The sequence below is a fragment of the Lissotriton helveticus genome, chromosome 9, assembly GCF_964261635.1.
Source record: "Lissotriton helveticus chromosome 9, aLisHel1.1, whole genome shotgun sequence".
Classification (NCBI taxonomy): Eukaryota; Metazoa; Chordata; class Amphibia; order Caudata; family Salamandridae; genus Lissotriton; species Lissotriton helveticus.
The window spans coordinates 1,219,066,408-1,219,091,133 of NC_136070.1; the positions used below are offsets into that span (position 1 = coordinate 1,219,066,408).

Sequence of the window (24,726 nt, forward strand, 5' to 3'; positions counted from 1 at the left end):
CCTTCTGGGGTTCTTTGCATCCCCTGCAGGGATTTGTGTTTGAGCCCACAGTCACAGCTTCGCATTGTAGCAGACATGCTCAGCCTTTTATCGGCCAGCGGTAAACTAAATGAGTACCATTAAGTTGGCAACAGTAAATACATCAACTATTAGTAGTACCACAACAAATGGATACTCAATATTAATGTATTATATCACAATGATCCACTGTTCTGTAGTTACATTTGTGCTATAGAAGTACCAAATATACAAAACAACTCCAAACCATATATTCAAGCCCTAGATCAACAACACACATTAGACAAATCTGTTACAAAAGATAGTAATTCATTCCAGGAAGAAAGACAACAGGATCCAGTGGATCAAGTAAGACAGGACTTTATTCCACAAGTCTTCGCCAAGACGGTCCATAACTGAATGACTCAAAACGGTCAATTCACCACACATAACTCCCCCGCTCTCCATTCAAATCACAACACTCACGCAGGACACTCAGCCTACATTCAGCACGCGAATAACAACACGCGACACTCACACTTTCAAACCACAACATAACAAGGTATTGTTTGTAGATGACGCAAGTGTGATCACGCGCGTCATTACAAACAATAACACACCACACACCTCCCTCCTTTTCTTTTCTTTTTTTTTAAATTTAAGTAAGAACAAAATCTCTGAGCCTATTTGGAACCCTGCGACTCCTTGAGCTTCTCAATAATTCTTGTGTTGCAGAATTACAAGAATTACCTGAAACAGCAGTAGATTCAGACAACCCCAAACCATCAGTAGTGACATCCAAAACACATTAGATGAATCATCCTCAGAAATGTGTCTGCTCTTATTAAATTTTGAGACTCTACTTAAATGCCAAACACTTCCATCCAGTACTCTTACAGCATTCCTAAATACCTCAACTACCTCAATTGGGTCAGACCATTTTGCCAACACCTTATGTACAAAACCTCCCTTTTTTAATCTCACAAAATCCCCTACCTGAATAGGAACACAACCTCTTGTCCCCTTTTTTAACAAGTCATTTTTCATTTTCTCCTTATATGCATCAACTTTCTTGCGAATTTCTAACTTCAGCAAAATCAATGCGATCACTATCCAGTGTCTTCACCAACACGGTCCATAACTGAATGACTCAAAACGGTCAATTCACCACACATAACCCCCCCCCGCTCTCCATTCAAATCACAACACTCACGCGGGACACTCAGCCTACATTCATACAGTACGCGAATAACAACACGCGACACTCACACTTTCAAACCACAACATAACACGGTATTGTTTGTAGATGACGCACGTGTGGTCACGCGCGCCATTACAAACAATAACACACCACACACTCCATGCACCACCAAGCACACAAAACAGCTACAGGGCATGAAGCTGGCTAAACAGTTTCACTCAAACAGCACACCCATACAAGCACAATCATATTTCGTCCTGCACAAAAACAAAGCGATGGACGCAACTCATGGGATCACGATGTTCAAAACATGGCTCACCACCATACAGTTTAGGAACTGCCACCCCAAAAGTGCAAATGATATGCATATCAGACCCTACCCCAACAGTCTAAATCTGCCACCCCCCAATCACTATTGTGTGCTTCATACAGCTGCAAGCCATGCAACGTGCCATGCCTGTGCCACTTCAAAATCACATCTACATTTTACACATCGACCACAAGCAGTAAACTAAATTATGCTACGGCCACCACACAGTAGCAAAGCCAAACAAGCGGCAAAGATGCCTCAAAACTTAACAGCCACACCAGGCTGAGCAATGGACAACTGTGCACTCCCAGAAGAATCAAACGGCCAAGTTAACACACCCACACAAATTATCCACTTCGTGGATCAATAATAGATCTAGCCTGCCACTACTCAATATATTCGACTGCTAATCAATACATTAGTCTGTTGTAACATTTTTGTCCATTATGCTGTAGGGATGTCTTCTACACAATATGAAACACCGACAAACACAAAATCAATAAACTAACTCCGCGACAGAAAAATCCTAGAATCATAAAGGGTGGGGAAAATCTGAACATGCTAAGGGAGCATACAAATAGTAGGAATGCACCTTAAAACTGGGGTAATTTAACAGCATTATATACCAAGGGGCTCGACACAAAGCAGATAAGAAGCAAAGAAAGGCATCTGATTAGTGAGTCTTATAGTGAACTAAAAGGAAGACATTTTTTGTAACCCTCATACCAGCTAAGATGATAATGAATCTGTGGAAATAGTCCAACTCCTCAGTATCCCTTTCAATTTGCTGTCACAAAACCGGTTTCTATCACTTAAAAAGGCTTAAAACCTTTTTTCCATAAATATGCCCACCATCTAGGTCTACGATACAGTCTGCTAATATCAAGGCTGGATTAGGGCAACAACATTAACTTGGCATTGCAACATTCTTAAAAGAAAGGCTTCACCTGCTGCAGGATGCTGCTACCAGAGTGAACACCTACACCCCTTTGCAAGATAATATCATCCTATACAGTCTACACGGACACCAGCAAAACAGTTTTAAAACTAAAAAGTTTCTGAAAGGTGCACCAAGCTTTTAAATCCACAATTAACCGGTAACAAAATTCAGCTTTATGGTGCCCCGAACCACTAACCTGAAAACATCTGCGTAGAAAGAGTCCTTGGACCTCATCATTATAGGGTGGTTGGGTACCTATTGTAGGCCCTAGGCACTGAAATGTGGAAATGTTTTTACAACCTAACCAGAACTATCACAAATATGTTACACTTCTTAAAAAAAAAGAAACTTGAATATTTTCAAAGTAAGCACAAGACCACTAAAGTAACAAACATACGAACCCAATGTCTGACAGCCAACACGAAGATGGCCACTGTATAAAACGCTAACCGGAGAGGGATACAATACCACTGCAAGCGTTCTAACCACGGACCCCCTAATTACCTATGTTACCAACGGAGTCTGGGACTGTTGCATGAACCAAAAAAGCCTAATTCAATGAACGAGTATTGTGACCATAGCTCATAAAATGAGCTTTTCAAGATCATCCAAGGGATTTGGGATATTAAAGTCCCAGTTTCAGGAATTACACCAATACTCCAAAGATCTCCAACAAGTCATCAACTAAAAGTCCTGTGAGGACTTCCTTGCATCCCAGAAGGAGCCACTTTTCCTACATAGCTCTATTCAGGTTTCAAATATCCTTCTTGCCCTTCGATTGCACGTGCTGAATGAAACGCAGGAAACGCCTTTAAAAATCAAAAATCGTAACAAACCAATGGAAGCTTGAGCAACAGCAGGGATGGAGTAGTTTCTGTCCTGTAACTCCAGTTCTGTAGTAGGGGTATCTCTGTTATAGTCATAATCTAGTGAATAGTCCCGCCCATGTGCGTGGACCCCGGAGCAATCAAAAATAATCTCTTACAGTGTCAACAAATGCAGAAATGCATAGACACTTAAGAGAGAATTTAAAGACAGATAATGCAGCCAAAAAGGCTACACTGTCCAGTACTTCAACTAGAAATTCCACCACAAAATCCACAAAACAGCAAAGCCTGTACAGATTTCCCCTGCTTAACAGCAAAATCCCTCAGGAATGATAGAGAGAAGAACCTGGACAGACAAGACCCATAGGCTGCCATTATGTGGCTTAAATAGGATACTGTGCCTTTAAGGAACCTTCCAGAACCTTCTCCCAGTATCCCAGAATGCATAGCAGGTCCAACTTAGTTTCAGTTCTTTTTGAAGGCGTAAAAAACGCCAGACCTGTAGCATTATGTACCTGAACAAATCTCCACCGGGGAGGAGGGAGGGCGCTTATGACTATAACAGAGATACCCCTACTACAGAACTGGAGTTACAGGACAGAAACTACTCCTTCTGTAGTAGGGGATCTCTGTGTATAGTCATAATCTAGTGAATAGAATGGCAAGCCCATCCCCACATCAAGCGGCGGTGGAGAATATGAAATTACGCCACTATTGTGCGAACAAATTCCGCAGCGAAGCCTGCCCAACCTGAGCGTCTGCTCTGGCATCAGTGTCCAGGCAGTAATGCTTAGCAAAGGTATGGACCGACTTCAAGTGGCCGCCTTGCAGATCTCTGCAAAGGGAACATTACGAAGCATAGCTGTCGTGGCAGCTTTGCCTCTGGTGGAATGAGCCTTAGGTTTACCCCCTAAGGTCTTATTAGCTTTGCAGTAACACAATTGTATGCAGGACACAATCCACCTCGAGATGGACTGTTTAGAGGTAGCAAGACCTGTCCTGACTGAGCCATAATTAACGAACAATTGGTCCGACCTACGAATATCTTTAGTCTTATCAAGATAAAACTTCAGCACCCTCCTCACATCCAGGGAATGTAAAGACCTTTCCGCTGGAGATGACGGATTCTGAAAGAACGTAGGCAAAGTGATAGTCTGATTGATATGAAAATCAGAAACAACCTTGGGAAGAAATTTAGGGTGAGTACGCATAACAACCTTCGCAGCATGAAATACAGTATAAGGTTCTTGGCAACACAACGCCTGAATCTCACTCACCCTGCGGGCCGATGTAATGGCCACGAGGAACGCCGCCTTCCAGGACAGGTGCTGCAACGAAGCCTTATGAATGGGTTCAAAAGGCTCCTTCATCAATCTGGACAGCACCACATTCAAGTCCCACGAAGGCGAAGGAAGCCTGACAGGAGGGAACACTTTCTTCAAGCCTTCCAAAAAATCTTTGATCACAGGGATCTGGAAGAAGGAAGTCTGTGAAGGGCCTTTCCTGTAGGCAGTCAAAGCAGCCAGATGAACCTTAATGGAATGGACATTAAGGCCCGACTGCGCCAGATGTAGCAGATATGGAAGGATGACATCTTCCTTGCATGTCGTAGGGTCATAGTTCTTAGACTTGCACCAGATGCAAAACCTCTTCCACTTGTAAGCATAAGAAGTCCTAGTGGAAGGTCGCTTAGCCTCCTTCAGTATGTCCATACAATCATCTGGGAGATTCAGATGGCCATATTGCACTATTTCAGGAGCCATGCCGCCAAACTCAAAGACGAGAGGTTGGGGTGAACCATCCGCCCCCCGAACTTCGTGAGAAGGTCCGGCCTGCACGGCAGCTTCATGTGAGGAAGGAGAGAGCGGTGAAGTAGGTCCGTGAACCACCACTGCCTGGGCCATTCCGGGGCAATCAGAATCATTCTCGCCCTGGATTGGGACAGCTTGATGAGAACCGCCGGAATCAGGGGAATTGGTGGAAAAGCGTACAGAAAGCTGTTCGACCAGTTGATCCATAACGCGTTCCCCAGCGTCCCCGGCTGGTAGTACCTGGAGGCGAAGCCTCGGCATTTGCTGTTTTCGGCGGTGGCGAACAGATCCACGTCTGGAGTACCCCACCTTGCGAAGACTTCTCCTAGTACTTCGTCGTTTATGACCCATTCGTGGTTTTCCTGAATGAGTCTGCTCAGTTCGTCTGCCTGAACATTCTGCACACCTGGCAGATGGGTGGCCGTTATCGACAGTCCTCGAGCCAGAAGCCAGTGCCAGATCGTCTGCGCCTCCTGCGACAGAGTACGCGATCTCGAGCCCCCCTGCTTGTTGAGGTAATACATTGTTGTCGTGTTGTCTGTCTGAAAAAGCAGAGAATTGGTCTGAAAGGACGGGTGAAAAGCCTTCAGTGCCAAGTGCACAGCCCTGAGTTCCAGGAAATTGATGTGGTACGTGGACTCCATCTGGGACCACGTCCCTTGAATTTGCAGGTCTCCGGAGTGCGCTCCCCAGCCCTGGAGAGAAGCATCCGTCACGATAGTCTGTGTGGGAACGTCCTTGTGGAAGGGAACCCCTCTGAGGAGATTCTCCTTCGAGCACCACCACTTCAGAGACTGAAGAGCATGCAGAGACAGTCGTATCTTGTCGTCCCAAGATCCTCTCCTCTGGTCCCATTGATCCTCCAAGCACTCCTGCAGCGGTCTCATGTGCAGCCGCGCATGTGGCGTCAGGAAGATACACGAGGCCATCGATCCCAGCAGAGAAGACACCGTCCTCACTGTCGTGGATGGAGTAGACATGAGAGCCTGAGCCTTCCGAAGGAGTGATAAACGTCGCTCTTCCGAAGGAGACACGCTTGCTGACAGCGTATTGATGGAGGCTCCCAAGTACTGGATGCGCTGGACCGGAATCGGGACCGACTTGGACATGTTGATGTGCAACCCCAGCTTGTTCAAGAGAACGCACGTCTTCTGGAAGTGTGCTTGAGCTTCCGAGAAGGAGGAGGCCTTGATCAACCAATCGTCCAGGTACGGGTAGACAAACACCTTGTTCTTCCGCAGGTGAGCCGCTACCACTGCCATACATTTCGAGAATGTCCTGGGTGCAGACTTCAGCCCGAAGGGCAGCACCGTGTACTGATAGTGATTGGTGCCGACTTGAAAGCGCAGAAACTTCCTGTGTTTGCATGCAATCGGCACGTGGAAGTATGCGTCCTGTAGATCTATGGCACACATCCAATCTCCTCGTTGCAACTGAGGGTAGATCTGATGCAACGACAGCATGCGAAACTTTACTCTGCGAATCCACTTGTTTGCCTGTCGCAAATCCAGAATGGGCCTGAACTCGTTCTTGTCCTTCTTGCGGACAAGAAAGAACCGAGAGTAAAGACCTCTTCCTCTTTGAGACAGAGGTACGTCTTCTATCGCCCTTTTCCTTAGCAGAATGTCTGCCTCCGCCTGAAGCTCGCGCAGTTGATACTGCGAGCTGACGGGAGGAATCGATGGGGGAGGGCTGGTGAAACGCAGACTGTATCCATTGCAAACAATATTCAGCACCCACTTGTCCTGAGTAATTTTTCTCCACTCTGCCAGAAAAAATTGAACGCTTCCCCCCACCGGAGCGGGTAACGGACGAGGGGGAAGTAACAGCTCAGGGTCAAGACCCGGCCGGGCCCTTGGAAGCGGTAGAGGACTGCTGTCTACCTCTACCCCCCTGGCGTTTCTGGAAGGGCCTCCTGTACTGCTGCTGCTGTGGCTGCTGCTGATGTTGTCCGGCAGACTGCCCCCTTCCACGACCCTGCGACCCGAACCGCCGTTGGAACTGGCGGTAGGGTTTCTTCTCTTTGGGCTTCTCCAAGCCCACCGCCGTCAGGGTCTCTGCCTCGGCCTTCATCCTGGCCATCTCGTCATCCGCGTGTTTTCCGAAGAGTGTATCTCCGGAAAACGGGAGATTCGCCACACGCTGTTGTGCTTCTGGCTTAAGAGACGTCAACCGGAGCCAAGCATGGCGCCTCTGGTTAATCCCGTGGCAGTATCCGTGCGCAGACAGCAAGGAGATATCCGCCGCGGCGCTAATGGCCTGGTTAGAGACCAGCATCCCCTCCTGGACGATCTCCATGAAGTCCTCTTTGCGGTCTCGAGGAACGAGGTCCGCAAACTGCTCCATTGAGTCCCACAGTGCACGGTCGTATCGTCCCAACAACGCCGAGTCACTGGCAGCCTTCATTGACGAGGAGGATGTACCACACGCTTTTCGCCCAGCAGAGTCGATCCAGCGGCTCTCCTTGTCCGGAGGCACCGTGGATGCAGGGGAGGTGGCATGAAGCTTCCGGGCCGCCGTCACAATGACCGAATCCGGCGCCGGGTCCTTTCTCAAGAAGGCTGGGTCCGAGTCCGGAGCTCTGTATTTCTTGAGGAGCCTGAAAGGCGCAGACTTCACAACCGCCGGCGTCAGGAAAAGCTGTTCAGCCGGCTCGAGGAGCCCCGGCACCAAAGGCAGTAGGGGGCGAGACATGTGTTTCTTGTGTAACGTCTCAAAGATGACAGAAGTCGAAGGTGTAGGCGCTTCAACTTTGATCCCCAACTTCGCCGCTCCGCGCAGGAGAACCTCTTGGAATGTGCCGATATCGTCTATCGGGGACACCCTAGTCTCCGGCGAATCAGACAGCGTGGGCGAATAAGAACGGGTCCCAGATGAGCGAGACCTGGACCGACGCCTCCTATGGCGATGCCTGGATCTCGATGAAGATCCGCGTCCACTCCTAGACTTGTCCCGTCTCCCCGAGCGAGACCTCGATCTCTTGGGCCTGGGACGGTCCGTCGGCCTCCCCGGTTCCGGAGTCCGAGGCTTCGGCTTCGATTTAGGAGTCTTCTTCGGCGGCGGCGGAAACTTGGGCATCGACACCGCCCGCGGTGGAACCGGGGGTGGGGGAGTCACTGGAAGCGGGGCCTGCGGAGCCGGTCGAGCAGGCAAAGGGGGGTTCGGAGCCTTCGGAGGCGGACCCCTTGGTAAAGGAGGCAGAGAAGGAGGCGCTGAAGGCTTCTTCGGGGTATATACCTCGGAATACGCCGTTCCCGGCGAGCCATCATCCCGTCCGGATTGTGGGGAGCCCCCCACAGTCCTGGGCCTGTCTTTTCGACCTCCAGACGCCGAAGATCGGTGCCCAGACGGCGAGCCTGGGTCCCTAGACGTCGAGCGGCCCTTCGGCGTCGACCGTTTCTCACTCCTCGACGTCGAACGGTGTCGACGCCTCGACGTCGACCCCGACCAGATGGACGAGCCACGGAATCTCGACGACGGGCGATGGTGCCTCGACGGCGACCTCGACCTCTTCGTACGTCTCGACGTCGACCTCTTGGATCGTCTCGACGTCGACCTCTTGGAACGTCTAGACGTTGAATGTCTCGACGTCGACGTCTTCAGCGCCGGAGACTTCTCCCGTCTCGACGGCGGTCTCGACGACGAGGATCCCCTCGACGACGATGTCCTTGACGGCGAACGGCGGTGTCGCCTCGACGGCGAGCGCAGACGCCGGGTCCTCCGATGTCGACCACTCGACGCCGACGACGAGGAGATCGACACCGGCTTCGACGGCAGCCGGAACACGTCCCTCGACGTCGACGTTTTCTCAACCCAGAGCCCTGGGGAGACCGGGAACTGGCCGTGGACCTCCCTCTCGACGTCGTGGTCATCGCAACTGACCCAGACGGAGATCTTGGGCGCGGGCTGGACTTCCTGCCCCTGGGGAGCCCCCCCAGAGGCCTCAGCATGGGCAGAAGGAGCCCCTCCTGACCCACCTCGTGCCTTTAATCTTCTTTCTTCAAGTCCCTGAAGTCTGATTTTTCTCCTGTCCTTCAGGGTCCTTCCAGAGAAGCCTCTACAGATCACACAGTCCTCAGGGATGTGGGAAGAGGGAAGGCAGAGGATACAGACCTCATGGGGGTCTGACTTGGCCTTCTTCCTGGAGCACTCCGGGCATTTGTCAAATAACGCTGGCATTATGGACAATAAAGAAGTGCAGGAACCCAAGAAGAAAGTCACTAAAGTACTTTAAAAGCACCAAAAATCGAATTTAGTGTAAAAACACCAACAAAACCCTTGAAAAGGGAGAGCTCAATGCTCCAGGGTCCTGCTTGCAGGAGCCGGAAAAAAGAACAAACTAAGTTGGACCTGCTATGCATTCTGGGATACTGGGAGAAGGTTCTGGAAGGTTCCTTAAAGGCACAGTATCCTATTTAAGCCACATAATGGCAGCCTATGGGGCTTGTCTGTCCAGGTTCTTCTCTCTATCATTCCTGAGGGATTTTGCTGTTAAGCAGGGGAAATCTGTACAGGCTTTGCTGTTTTGTGGATTTTGTGGTGGAATTTCTAGTTGAAGTACTGGACAGTGTAGCCTTTTTGGCTGCATTGTCTGTCTTTAAATTCTCTCTTAAGTGTCTATGCATTTCTGCATTTTTTGACACTGTAAGAGATTATTTTTGATTGCTCCGGGGTCCACGCACATGGGCGGGACTATTCACTAGATTATGACTATACACAGAGATCCCCTACTACAGAATTAGGAGATCACTGCTTACCCATACATCTGAGAAGTGATTAACATCCCCTTCTCTCATGAAACAGTGCCAACCCCCCAAAACCATAGAGTGCTTCCCTCACTCCTGAAATATTTTATTGAAGAAAAAAAAAAGTTCAGCTGACCCCAAACTACTGCCCAATTTTTGGCCTACAGTTGCTAAGCATAACAATCAAGAGTGACGTGGCCAAACTATTTAAATACATGAAGACTCGTAGAATTTGCCACACTCACAAATCTTCTGGCTTCTAATCTTTAATATGGGCGGAGGCCTACTGACATACTGACTGCCATGTCACTCAACACACAGAGCTAATCCTCCTAAACCTACCAGCTGTATACAAAATGTTGGACAACAAGATAATCTAAATCGCCTCTCAGAATGGAGCGAGTTGTTCGGTATGGTACTAGACTGAATAGTATCCTACTTCTCTTCTTGAAGCATCCAATTAGCTCTGAAAAATTAAATGAGGATCGCTTTTTTTATTTCGACACGAGAGGTCACACTGGACCTAGGCTACTACATTGGACCCATTATATCTGTGGAGTGCGATCATTCTCAATGTTTCCCTTTAACTTCAAAGAAAAGATACTCGCCTACTGAGCCATGACAAAGTTCTCATCATGAGAACGAAACGCGTTGGCTGACCGTAAGATCACCTATTCTGTGAGAATTAACTGATTGAAAATAAAGATTCATTTGAAAAACTAAATACTGGCTTCTTGGACTTCCTCACCTGACACACTCCCGACCCCTCTATTTTGCTTAGGAAAAACAAAAACATTCCTGTAATTCATTTTTTACCCATCCATAATTTTGTTATGTATGGCCCCAAAATTCATCTGCTAGGCATGGGGAGAGGAGCCATGGGGAGCCATATGTAAAATAATCTCCTCCCTGCCCCAAATAAAAAAATAAATGGCCTCCTGAAACCCACACTCATCGATCACTCTTTGCGCCTTGTCTTCCTTCTACTCCTAAAGAAAGCTGTGCTCCCTGCTTTCCAGCACGCCTCTGACAAGCTTTCCGAGAGCACAACCAGAGCAGCACAGAGTTCCTTTATGATGTATCAAAAAGGGTTAAGAAGTTGTTACCCACCATTGCCACGTCATAGCAGAAAATGACTAGAATAATAATACAGCCGTTCTAGCGAGCAGCTCTCTATGAGAGCCATGCATAACAGCAGCATTCATGCCTGTACAGAACAGGAAGACGCTGACTGTGTTAATGTGGGTTGGAGGCAACATCTAGGGAGGGAGTGGGGGCAACACTGAAAGAGTGTAGGAGGCAACAAAGAGGGAGGGTAGCAGGAGGCAACATGCAAGGAGGGAGGGGGCATGAGGTGACACGGAGAGGGGGAAGACGAGTCAAGGGTGACATGGACAACAAAACAGGGTGGGAGAGGCTGGGAGCAAGCCCACAAACAACGGCGGGTGCAGGGGAGGGGCTGCTGCAAACTTACAATGGAGGGTGGTCGCGAGTAGCTGGGGAAAGCAAACGGACAGTGGATGGTCAGTGGGTGGAAGGAACACAAGTAAACAAGGCAAGCAGGTCTAAAACATGCATCCTCGTAGAGTGCTTCAGGACAAAGATAAAGTGGTGTCGTAAGCAGTGGAAGGACAAAAGTTATGTGTTCATGATCCAGGGGAGGGACAAACACATGAAGAAGGAAGTCTAAGGCAGCTGTTCACTCCGCAATGGGCAGCCTTGAGCTACTGTTAAAAAACAAAAGGTTTCAAAGAGACAGCACATGCGCTGTGTAGGCGAGACCTAAATACAGCCAGTCCCCTGACAGTTTATGTGGGTCAATGATGCAATTAGTGGCCGATCACGTTACCAGGATACTGTGAAACAAATAATGCATAAAAATAAGCATGGATTGTATAAGCTATATATTGAAACAGTGTCTATGGAATGGAACAAATGAGTAAATAGACTTGCAACAAGACAACTCCCTGAGGTCATTTCTGTAAAATAACTACTAGCTAGACCATATAGGTTTCTGCCGCAAACCACAATCGATGCATCAAGCTTCCCTTGTGTAAATAATTAAGAAACAAGTGGGAGAAGAAGCAACTCTAATTAGAGTAGAACAATGATGATCACAAATGGGAGGTAGAAAGGATAATGTAGAGGATAGGAATAATATACTAGAGATGTAGAAAGAAGGTGAGGAACAGAGGGGAGAGAGAAGGGCAAGAAAAAGTGAGGGGAAGGTGTGAGAAGAGGTAGATTATGGGAAAGGAGGATAGGAGAGCCAAAATGATTAGTGGGAGGAGGCAAAATATGTTAGAAAATAAAAACGTCAAAGACGTCAAAGCAGTAGGTCCCATGAGGAAGTGGAACTACACATACACCTTCAGACAAAGGCTCAGATATGTACCTTAACTTAACTATCATAAGGTCAACAGCAGCTGGACAGTTACATCCTTCTGGATATAACACATCAGAAGTACAGCTCACGAAAGCACCAAGTCTTGTGACTTTCCCATTATCTACATGAAGAAACGGTGAAAAAAAATATGCACCACACAATTCATGGGCTTAAGATAAACACATGCCTTTGTCCCCCTTGTGCTTAACCATGTAAATTCAATATCCCCACCCCCCTTGACTTCTCCCCTTGCTCCCTTTTTCCTTTCCCTCAAGTTGGGGCTGGATATTGCAACACACGTAGTTCCTTTTCACTATATGGTTTTCCACCCCTGATCCTGTATTCTGGTGGGCATTTTTCCTTCTCCTCCAACAGTGAAAACCTGAGAAAAACGACCTGTGACTATTTTCTTCTGCAGTAGCCTGAACTGTACACAAAATGGAGCGAATAAGTAGATTACTAAACTACATCAAACGTGTAAAATTATCTCAAGAATCATAAAGAAGGTGAGGGTTTTGAGTACTACTACCATTACCAACGCTAACTATACATTGATCTATAGCCCCCAGCACACTTCTCGGGATTGTGTACCACAATGGACAATGTAATCATCAGAGCTGGCATCGATGAGATTAAAACTGAATGAACATTTAGGCATAACATGTGTATTTGTAAAGCGCATGTTGACTCTGAGGCATTTTGGTGCTGAAGAACAGATGTTTAGTGTTACCCAACTCAATGGTATTCATTTCATCGACCTCAAGTGTATGAAAGGCTGAGTGGACCCACCGGGATTTGAACCTGTGACCATGAGGTCGAACACAGGCCCCTGCGGTGGACGCATTAGTCTACTGAGCCACCAGACCGGATGTATGACATTACAACGCATGCTTTTACATCGCATGCTTTTACAACGTGAGTTTTACAACGCGTACCATTACAACGCATAGTGCTTTGGGGCGCTGGATAGTGAATAGTTTAATTTACTATTCCAACTCCAGTCCCTGTGGATAGTAGGGAAGGTGTTGGATAGTAAATTAAATCTATTCCATATCCTAGAGCGCCCCCCCAGCGCAATGCGTTGTAATGGTTTGTGTTGTAAATACCGCGTTGTAAAGGCACTACGTTGTAAAAGTTGCGTTGTAAGTGTTTTTCACCACCAGACCTGGCATACACTCATCAGTCCCAGATTGTGGAGAGAGATCAGTGTGAATGTGCATCCTTTCTCAAGATATGTGGCCTCATAAATATCCTCGAAAAAGGTTCACAAACCAATCTACCAGGACACTTTTTTTTCTCTCTGCTTACTCATAAAAACTATTAGTTTACTGTTTATATATAGTTCAACAAACCTATGAAGGACCCATATTAACAACAAATACTGCACCTCCTTCCTTCAAACAAGAGCATGCCCCCGAATAGGCTTAGAAATACTCTTTTACAGAAAAAAAGCATAACAGTATAAAAGGCTGCATTAACAGATCACTATATCGCATCTACACTTCATGGACACATTGTCCATTGCCTGTTAAATAAGGCAAGCTCTCAGACTGCCTCAGAACTTGCACACTTAAGAAATTTCACATAAGTAAACCGATCTTTCCATTTTCCCTACATTGCCTAACAATCTTCACTAATTTGTAGCCGTCTTCTCAGATAAATCTATATTATGCTATATTAACACCCTTTGTTTTGGCTTCCAAGACTACCAGTTTATTATCTGTTCGATGTTGAAAATGCAGAACCACCACTTATTGTTGGATTGAAACAAATCGTTCCTGTCTCTGGAAGAGTTTGCTGGTTCCATTTTTAAGAAAAATTCAAGTTCCAAATGGCGTGCCTCACCTAATCGTATCTCGCTGGTCACCTAGTTGTATCTGGCTGGTAACAGCGCCAGGTATTTTCAGAGCAAAACTATCTCTGGCTTTACACAGAAACTTGTGATCTGATAATCCTCGTCTCTCTCCAGGCTCTTCAAGATTTAAAGGGTGGGAGGCAACTCATGAATGTGATGTCAGATCTGCTCTGTATCGAGACCCTCCCCTGACTAGAAGCACACAAAGAGGCCTTGGAGAATGTCCTTTCACCCAATTATTCTGCTTTGCTGATTTATAGAGTGCAGAGACTCAAAGAAAGAAATAAAGAAAACTTGTACATAGATTTTCATGGCTTTAATTGGCCATTATCTGCCCAATCATCTGCCACCATATATCAACAGGACTTCCACCCTTCTCTGATAGAAGCTTGACTCTGATTCAGGTACCGGCCTATATAGAACTAGATTGTAGCGTTCTTTCACATACAAACAAGCCGTAATTGTCTCTCTATCTCTTGTAATCTAGCCTATATCAGAGGAAATATGGCAGCTGGTGCTTTCATGCAATCAGCCAACCCCCCAAAACCTAATCACCATCCATTCTGGGTAAAACTTTGTCCCGTCGGTCAAGATGCCAGCACACGTTTTCTATAACTGCTCAAACAAATTTGTTTATCTTAGGCCAGAAATAATTTTGCTGAACTATATATAAGCTGTCATACTCGCTTTGTATCCAGCCCCTGGGTTACAGCCCACTCTGCCAGCCCGCCCTACCAAAGCCTCATGTGTCCTTGTTCCCAGCACAAGTCTTGAAGAGGAACCATTAAAGACCGGCTGTTGCAAAATCAATGTGCTGGACCGATCCCAGATGTCCTATTAGTGGCCGAAGAAGCAAAAGGCGGCAGGAGCCATAGGTTCACCTTGGAAACGAGCAGACTCTGCAGGATCCTACTCTTAACAGCGGAACGGAGTACCTGAGCAAACTGTCCGGCTCCACCTGGACGCTCTCAAGGGTCGCGGTTTACTGTACAAGGCACATTCGTATATGGACATAAAAATGCTTCCGACCTGAACAACTGAGCTGCGAGTCTTAAAGATCAATACTGCAGACGCAGCAGTTTCTGACTTGAGTTCAAGCACCCCCTAGGGGCAGCAGGTTCAGGCGGTCCATTGTGCCCCTTTCCAGTGCCTTCAATTGAAATAATGAAGTGCTGGTACTCACTATTTAGAGTTCCTGTTTGCTCCTGAGAAGTGCTGGTACTCTCCCATTAGATAGATTGCAGCAGAGCTGGGAAGTGCAGGCACTCTACTATTCAAGTGGAAGTGCAGGTACTTAGTACAGGACAATACCCGCCCATTTAAAGCACTACCACTGTCTCATCGTGATTTCAATCTCCAGTCGTACACGTGTGGCCCCGTGTATTCTCCTCTGCTGGAGCAGCTGTGTTGACATGACACTGATGATGCTAAAACTGGACGGTCCGTCATCGCCTCGCTTCTCCTTTGAATTAGATGCTCTTTTGCACAGATCTGGTTTCGTCCTGCCCTGGTGGGATTGCAGGCTCCGGCCTAGAGTAACCCTGAGGGCAGAAACCTGGCTCACGGCCATCACTGGCCCTAGAGTCTGTTTGAACATGTGTGTTGAAGAGTGTGTGTGAAATACAGGCACGTGCTGCTGCCTGCGCCAGGCCTGTTCGAGGCGTCAGAGGGATGAGTGCAAGGCTGATGCACGACCCACTCTCTGGTCCACGGAGGCCTGCTGGAAAAGGCTTTAGTCGGAGGGACAGGTGGATTGGTGCTGCACCTGGTTTATATATGCACCTTCATTACCTTAAATCCGTACCTAATTTGAGTGAGCCAAACTTTTTTCCCCACGTGGTATTTCTGTGCTTTAGAGGTATATTTCCGCCGCCATTACACGTGCTGTATGTTTTGCAGCTGAAAAAAACGCCCTCAGTTTCCAGAAATGACAATATAGTGCCTTCGGCCAACAGGAGTCCCATATGTAAATAAGGAAAAGGTATACAACTGGGGTGGCCAGACATTTTAAAGGGTGGACATTCCTAAACATAGGGGTTTCCATGGTTAATGATTTCAAAAACACGTCCAGTCCCAAAAGCACAAAATGTAGAGTACGTGGGCGAGGGATTGACAATCAGGTGCATCACGGCTGAGACAACGGAGAGAGAGAGCTCTTTCTTCTAAAGACACCATTAGAACCAGAGACTCCAAAACCACTGAATTGGACACTCAACTAGCGTCGTTAGCTGGAGTCAACATTGGTGTAGAAGAGAAGACTTATTAAAGTACCTCCTCTAGCTGTAATGTGAGATTCTGGAGCACTCTGTGGTGCGATGCCTTAAGATTTAGTGTCTCCAGTAATTATTTTATTTGTCCTGTTCACTCACTTTCCCTCCGACAGAGCCTGGGTCTCTGTAGGGTCCTACCAAACTAGACATTTTAAAGCACTCACTCCGTGAACATCTGAAGCACTATTGCCATTACCTACAGACACGCCCATGGCACAGCTGCTCCATTTAAACACAAAAGAAAAAAAACAATAAAATAAAATAAACCTCAAAGGCTCAAGGCCAATACACAGCTGCAAACGGTGAGTCTGCAGTGAAGCGACGGTGCAAAGATTCGCTATCATTGAGAAGGAAAGAGAAAAGGAAGAAAGACTTTGCAATGTTTGCATGAATAGAGGAGCATGAGCTTAGGCAAAAGGGGAAGGGCACAGGCGGACATGATGGAGGGGCAGGGGGACAGGGACAGGGAAACACGGGGTGGCGAGGGAAGCAGTGGTAAGGCGGAGCAAGAGGAAACAAGCCACTCACAGTAACGAGAGTTTGGAGGCCTGAAGCTTTTATCGCTTCACATGCTATGCTATTCACCAGGTGGCTGAGCTTGGAACAGCACATTAAATACTATCACCATGAGTATCGACAATAAACATGTGTGACAAGGACTCTATGATGTCTCCCAGTGTAGAAAAGCATCGTCAATGAATATGTTATGACATCTTACAAAGTATAAGGCAGCGATGCACCATATTTAAATTTGCAATAACAAACTCGCTTGCTGCTCCTTCTCTTCACAGGAGAAGCAGGCAGCTTGCATGTACATCTACAAAGTCCCAAGGCACAAAAACGTGGCTACAGCAAATCAGTGGTTGCTTTCAAAGCGTTAAAATACTATTGATCCACAAGCATTACATCACTTGTAAAGTAGTGTTTCCCACCGTCAGGGCATGAAACCTGAATGACAGGAATCATATTTCTTATTCTTATCTGTCCTACTGCTGCTTTTTTCTCCCCTGAATGTCCCGCAGTAATTCCTGACAAATGTGTGTATGGATGACCATGTCACAGCCTTGCTCATGTAGGGCAGCGACATTTTACAATGAAATAGCTTTCCGGTATGTTGGGAACGTGCTGATGTTTCATAGTGTGTGTTTAGAATTAACTGCAGCGATCATGAGCTGGAGGTGAATGTCTCCAAAACCAAATTTATGGTTTTAAGGGGGCGTAAGCAAATAAATGCCAGGGTCACCATGGGGGATATCCCCCTGGAGCAAACAAAACCTTTCACCTACCTGGGTGTCACCTTCAGCGACACCTTGAGTTGGACCCACCAGATTGAGCTCATGACCATGAAACAGAAACAGCTGGGCGGAGCACTGATCAAAGAACACAAAGGGTCATTTACGAGGCCAATGTCTCCGCTTATTAAGATCTATGGTGGTAAGGTTCTTTCAGCGATCCTATATGGTGCGGAACTATGGGGTGGCAGTAATTTGGATTCATTAAAACATGCCCAAAACAAATTTCTAAGATTGTCCACAGGTCTCCCACAGTCGACTCCAACAATTCCCCTCCTTTATGACCTAGGGTGTCACCCGGTGGAAGACCAAGCAAGACTTCGTCCTCTTACTTTCTGGCGCCGTCTGTGGACAACGCCAGAACTCCATTACTATGCAGAAGCCTGTCTGGAGGTTAAAAATAGCCCTGGAGCCTCAAATATTGGATGGTTCAGAGACCTCAAGACTACCCTATTATCCTTGGGTTATGGTGATCTGTGGTCCTCGCCTGAGTCAGCCAATTTTCCTTCCAAAAAGGATCTTAAAAAATGTTATTGGGACTGGGTGACCCACAATATGTATATGGAAACAAACCCGAGCAGCCTTACTGGACTGTTCATTGTACACAAGGACATACCAAAGTTAGAGGGGTTTTGGGACACTATAACTAAACCCTTGGACCGCAAACTATTTTTCCAACTTAGATGCGGTTCACTTCCCATTGGGGAGTTTACTAAAAAATGGGGATCAGAAAGGTCGGGTTTTTGTCCCAACTGTCAAGGTATTAGGGAAAGCCTGGACCATTTGTTGTATGTGTGCCCTTTATACTCTGCCCCCAGAGCCAAATGGCTTAAACCTGTATGTAGACAGCTAGGAACCAGATTGGCTGTAGAAGCAACTAGACTGCTAAAAACCAACTTGGATCCCCTCATTGTTGTGGGGGTTGCTAAATTTCTCGGGTGGGCATGGGTGCTTAGAAGCAGGTTCATTAAAAACAATTAAATGGTGACTGCCTAGTATCCTGTAACCTGTTGATGTATGGTTGTCCACGTGTCCATTTGTAAAGTTTGTATATTTGTACAAGAAGCTGATTAGCTTGTCAATGATTTAATATGTGTTTTAACTGTTTTTATATGTATATATTGTATTTTAATGTCTTTTATGATGAACTAATCGAATAAAGACTTCTTGAACTTGAAATTAACTAATGTAATTAAATACAATTCAAAATCCCTTCACAATTCTGTTACCAGTAGCACCTTTTAAGTAGTCCTTCTAGATCTCTTGGCAGCCTCTGACATGACTGATCAGGAGGGCCCGTGGTCATCACGATCAGGCAAGAGGGAAGGAGCAAAAGGACAGTTCTAGATGTGTTTAATTTTTACTTTGTAAAAGAAAAATCTCAACTTGTGAAGATTCGAACATCTAGATGAATTAACCCTCCTACTCTCCCGGATGGGGGAACGAATCACTGAAGCTATAAACACAGATGTGGTGATCTGGGGATACGAGACCTGGACAATTAATCCAGGCTGTTGAGCAAGTTGACACTCATTTTGGGCTGGTACTCACTGGGTGGCCCATCTACCTTTCCTAGAACTATGGCAGCCTCTATATGAGATGGCACTGACCTCATCATTGAGGTTTATGTGAAAGATAGCATTTTTGCCCTGAGGGGAACCGCTTAACTCATTGGTTGCGTCGATGTAATGACACTATCTCAGAGGCAGTCCTTTTGAAAAATCTTAATAATTAATGAACAATATGCAGATTGGACTTATAACCATGCCTAAACAGGGAACGAGGGATTGAGAGTGAGTGAGTGTGAGTGAGAGAGAGAGAGAGAGAGAGAGAGAGAGAGAGAGAGAGAGAGAGATAGAGAGAGTGTGTGTGTGTTTGTGTGTCTGTCTGTAGTTCACTACACTTTCACCCTTGTTCACTGTGCCGTCTTCACTACTGCTGACCGCTTCACTAAACTAATGGGTACACTAGAATACAATTGATTTTCAATTTGAAAAGATTCCGTTTTTGAATTCATAATGGCAAGTGTGTCATATACAGATTCTCACAGATGGAGAGAAAGGGGAAGCTGGAAGAAAGGGGTCCCGCCGAATCTTTGTGCTAATTCTTATGTTGTACCGGGTTTCCATTTCTGGTCATAAAGGCTTCGGTCCAGTACTATATACAGCAACTACTACTAGAAGCCATAAATCCTAGGGAAGAGCACACCTACAAGAGGAAGGGAGCTGTGAGATCCAACGCCACGTACTCTACTAAGAAAACACTACTAGAATCACCACAATCGAACACATACCGAAGATGAGCAGCAGCTATAATACCGCAAACACCAGATAAGCAGTTTGTAATGCATGGAAATGGCACAATAGATCTTGCCAAGGATAGTACTTTTCTTACCCGATCTGTTGACTCCTCGCCTGATATGTAGGGGCTGTTACTGATTTCCAGGCAAGACAGGCTACTGGGAGCATCTGTGGTGGAAGAAGACCTGGGCCGTCCCGAAACATACAATAGGCTCACCACATCCTGCGAATACTTCCTGTTGATCTGGGGGCTCCCTTTCTGGCCGTCCGTCTTACCCCGCCGGTTGTGCAGGCTTGTGCTTGCTCTCTTCACCTTCGGTGGTGCTCGGATCTGCAGCAGCACACGGTTCAGTGCCGTGGGTTGAGTACAATTTTGGGACACACCATCTGCATCAGCGGCCGCTGCAGGGTTTTGGTCTTCTGGCTCTTGTTCGGGTTCAGCCTGCGTTTGCTGGACATCATGGGGAGACACGGATGACCTCCGGCGTTGGTGTTGGAAGAGCTGCTTGATGCCTTGGCCAATCACGTTAATGTTTTCCATAGCATTGTATGTGATCTTGGACAGTTTCTGGTCGGCCTCAGGTGGCTTCCTGGCCTCTGGATCGGTGGCTCGGCTGTCTGGATCATCGTAGGCTTGGTCATTGCCAGACGGCTCCATCAGCGGACACCCAGCACGGCATGGGAAAGAGGCATAAATACTGATGGCGAGATCCTTTCCAAAGGCACGCGGGAGGTATCAGCCGACTACCCATGCAAGGACCTGGCATCCAAGTGCTCCGTAAGAATCCACATCTTTATCTAAAGTTTACAAGAGAAGAAAGGCAACATTAAAATACCAGGCAGGTTATACAGGTAGCAAAGAGCTAGATACTCACTTGTATTATTCATGCTGCACTGACGTAAAGCCAGGTTACAAAACTACAGCAATGCAGCTTGGGTGTGCACGCCCACACCCTGATAGTGAGTCAATATAATGACACAAAGAAAGGCCACAAGCTCAGTCTGCTCTTAAAAACCATTCTAATCCAATTGTTCACTGAAAAATTCTTCCAGGTGAACACACAAGCTAAAGCCCGTCCCCTGACCGTGCTATCTACACTCGCTTTTTATGTTGTCAGTAAGAGAAGGAGCATTTCTACCACATTTCTTTACTTCTTAAAGTAACAAACTGGGGTCAAGGGTGAGAATACCCGATAACTTTACAAAGCCTATCTTTGGATAACATTTATCTGTGGTTTCCGAACATGTTTTTCAATCAGTACGGCAAGTATTGCCCGTTTTTGAAGTGTGTGCATTGCAAAGCCTGGCTAACACATTTTCTTTGTTTTTTTTATTTGGTAATACGTTTTTTTTAAGTTTAAAACAAAAGCATTTCATAAAAACAAAAAAAAACAATTAAACATTTTTTTTTAAATCATCAACAAACTTAAGAACTGATCTAGAGCTACATATATCTTACTTTTTGGAATTCATAAACTTTTTGAACTCTCATCACAGTTCACCAAGGTTGGAAGGCTCGATTCCATTGTTTACTTTACATAAAAACCCCTGCAGAACACATACTATATGCACGTATTTCTATACTTACCGAACAGAAATGCCACAGCTTCCTAAGAAGTGGTATCTGCTGCCATCTTCACTTTAATTCTTGTATTGGAAAGAGATTTAAATTATTTCTGCGCCAGCATCTTACTCTTTATTGGGTACTGAAGTTGATCACATGTTGCAAGCGAGTGTACCTTGTTCAGTAGGGAACAATGGCTCTTACATGATGACCTATTGGTTATATATTCCAGATCTGCTTGGCACAACCAGGTTTAGATTTAATTCTTGATACTCTACTTCTTTATCAAAAGCTGACGTCAGGCAGGGGATATCTAGCTAATGTACACATGTGGGTATATTCTGGCCACATACAGATGAGCTACTACAAATGTATTGATTTTTTTAAATCCTGCATTGCCATAGTATTTGCTGGGAAATAGATTGGCTTTTCATATTAGAACACAGGAACATTGGAAGCTCCAATAAAGACCATGGAGTGGCTCGGAGCTTAAAATGGCTGGTATAAGCCTTCTGCTCCAACACTCCAATGTTTGTCTTTTTGTTCCTCACTTTTTAATGTAGAACATTCTACCCTCAGTGGGTGTAACGTTGGTAGCCTTATAGCCCTTCTGCCTCAGCTTACTATGGTTCTTAAAAGCCCTCTACTCGTTATAGGCCCTTGCTTCCCACTTAGTCCTATAACTCTGGTCCACGGCCCTTAACAAATGGAATAGCCCTCTGCAGTACTCTATAAGGCTATTGTGAAGTTCTCATTTTCTTACTTTGCAGAAAGGGGATTGATTGGTTCTGGCCATGATAAGTGGGGTAGGGTTGGCTGTGTTACACTTCATATTGTGTTTTCAACATGAACGTGTTTCAGCTTGGAAAAAAAAAATCTGAGAATGGTGCTAAAGTAGTTTAAAAAGCAAAGGTTAAGTTGTGGTTCTTTGTATCACTTCCCATACATGACACACAATGGCCGCAAAAGGCGGAGTGCACCTAAAATGTGCTACGTTTAACATTCCATAAAACTGTGGGCTACAGAGCACAGACCAGACTAATCATAGGCAGAATTATGAATTGTTGCAAGCTTCTGCTATCCAACCAGCCATGCATGACTCAACTGAGCTCCGGGTGGCGAATTGTTAGTTCGGAGTCAATATAATCTATGCTCTAGGCACTGTAAACTGCAATCAATAGAGTAATTGCTCCAATTTGTTTCTTTTAGTAATCAGGGTGCATAGGGGCAACTCATTCTGCACTCCTAAACATACCTACTTTCTTTCCTCTTCTTTAGCAGCTAAACAACTAATTAATTTGGCTTAGTCCGTGAAATGTCACTACGGCTTAACATTGATACATCTGAGTACAAGCAGGAAGCTCTCTTGAAATCAGAGGCATTACCAAGGTGGGGCCAACTAGGGCCCGAGCCCTAGCTGCATTCCTCCTGGCTCACTGTGATCTACCACCACATCTATTAGGCAAAGAACACTTTAAAAGACAAAAGAATTAAAGAGGGACTCAAGCTGTTTAGCTCAGACAGCAGGAGAACTGGCTGACGGTGTTCCTTTCAATTCTCGATACAGTAGTTCAGGAGAAGTTATGGGCGCTCAAAAAGGAGAGAGAGTCCACTAGTAGCCCACCTGCAAGGAGTGTGAATTTCGGGGCTCTGTGCCAGCTGCAGTTTGCTCCACTTTCAGTGTTGTCATCGTTCGCTTGAGCCTCTGCAGTGCTTTTGGCCTAAAGATGGGACAGAATAGAAATCTAGAGGGTGCATGAGGTTTCTGTGTGAGTTTTTTGCCTCGAACCATGGGAGTAAGGACCCCTGGTCCTATAAGAAAAATGTACCAGAGACCCAAGGCTGACCTTTATCCCCAGACTGTTTTGTTCGATAGTAATTTAAGAATAAGTTACTTATGTAACTCTCTTTCTGGTGGCTACTATATGCAACTGCACGCTCTGCACCTGTAGAATATCCACAGATGCCAAACTGGATCTGGAATATTATTCAGCATAGCCCATGTGTGCTATTTGACAGAGTTGAGTGGTTCCACTCTGGATAGGATGGCTGGTGTCACATATAGGTGCCACCCAAGCATGCGGACGTCTGTTTCTTTTGGGACACTGTCCACGCCCTCAGACGCCAAGCCCAATAATTGTTCGGGTCAGTGTGTGGACCTTTACTTTGGGACCTTTTTAAATACAAAAAAAGGGACTATTTCACAGAACAAGGAGGTAGGAGAGCAGTGAGGAATCTGCAGTGAGTTCCCACAGACAGTGCATTACTGAAGGCAAGTAGCTTGTTTTTCTGATGGATACTTCTAACCGCAGATACCTTACCAACAGAATATATACTAAAGCACTACCTCCTCCTGTGTTAACCCCTTCGCTGCGGGGTGCTTCCCCCCCGCTGTGCGGGGGGGAGGTGGGCCGCGTGCGGCGCCGCTGTGCTTGTGACGAGCTCAGCTCGTCATGAGGCACAGTGCAGCTGTACTCATGACGAGCGGAGCTCGTCACAACCACACCCGTTTTTCGAACGTTCGTCACAGTGGGGTAATTATCCCAGCGTGCAACAGCCGTGACGAGCTCAGCTTCATGTGTGCAGCTGCACTGTGCCTCATGACGAGCTGAGCTCATCATGAGCATAGAGGAGGTTAAGTCTGTGGAGGGACTCAGACCAAAAAGACCTGTAGGACTAAACAGCCAAAATGCCTTTCCGGCAGTAGCGGCCCGTGGTGTGACTGCTGCAGGGCGCTGACGGGGGGAGGGGCAGGTTGGGGTGTAGCAAACTCCAGAATACGGCCGCACAGAGGTAAGTACACAAACAAATAAATAAAACTAATTTCGTTGCGCGCACTGCATTTGACAAAATTGCACATGCACCGTCTCTCCATTTTGGGACTTGTCCATACTTTGAAGCTGAAAACTGTGTTATTTTCATATTTTTTTTAATCACTTTGTAGATCTGCAGGAACATATTCAGTAGGAGAAAAATACTTTCCGATCTCACATCAATTCTGATTTTACCATCTGAATTTTTTCATTTTTGTAAAAAATGTAATTGCACAACCTAAGTGCTGCTTCCAAAAAGTTGTGGTTCAAACATACTACAGCTTCACAGTTTAAAGGAGGAAATTGTAGGTGTCAAAATATAAAGATCGTGACAAGGGAGTAGTTCCTTAAAATGAAACCAACTATCCCACCGCCTAGACTGAAGGCAAACAGTAATGCAGCTTCCCAGAGCCGA

At 46.2% G+C, this 24,726-nt stretch overlaps 1 protein-coding gene across 1 annotated transcript in view; it reads right to left on the reverse strand.

Annotated features, from left to right (window-relative positions):
- Nucleotides 1–24,726, reverse strand: part of TMCC1 (transmembrane and coiled-coil domain family 1) — a 467,271-nt gene that overhangs the window by 264,433 nt on the left and 178,112 nt on the right. Inside the window, exon 3 of the mRNA XM_078661694.1 lies at nt 20,029–20,732. Within this exon, the coding sequence (XP_078517820.1) occupies nt 20,029–20,592 (564 nt within the window). The 5' untranslated portion in view covers nt 20,593–20,732. The remainder of the gene's footprint in view (nt 1–20,028; nt 20,733–24,726) is intronic.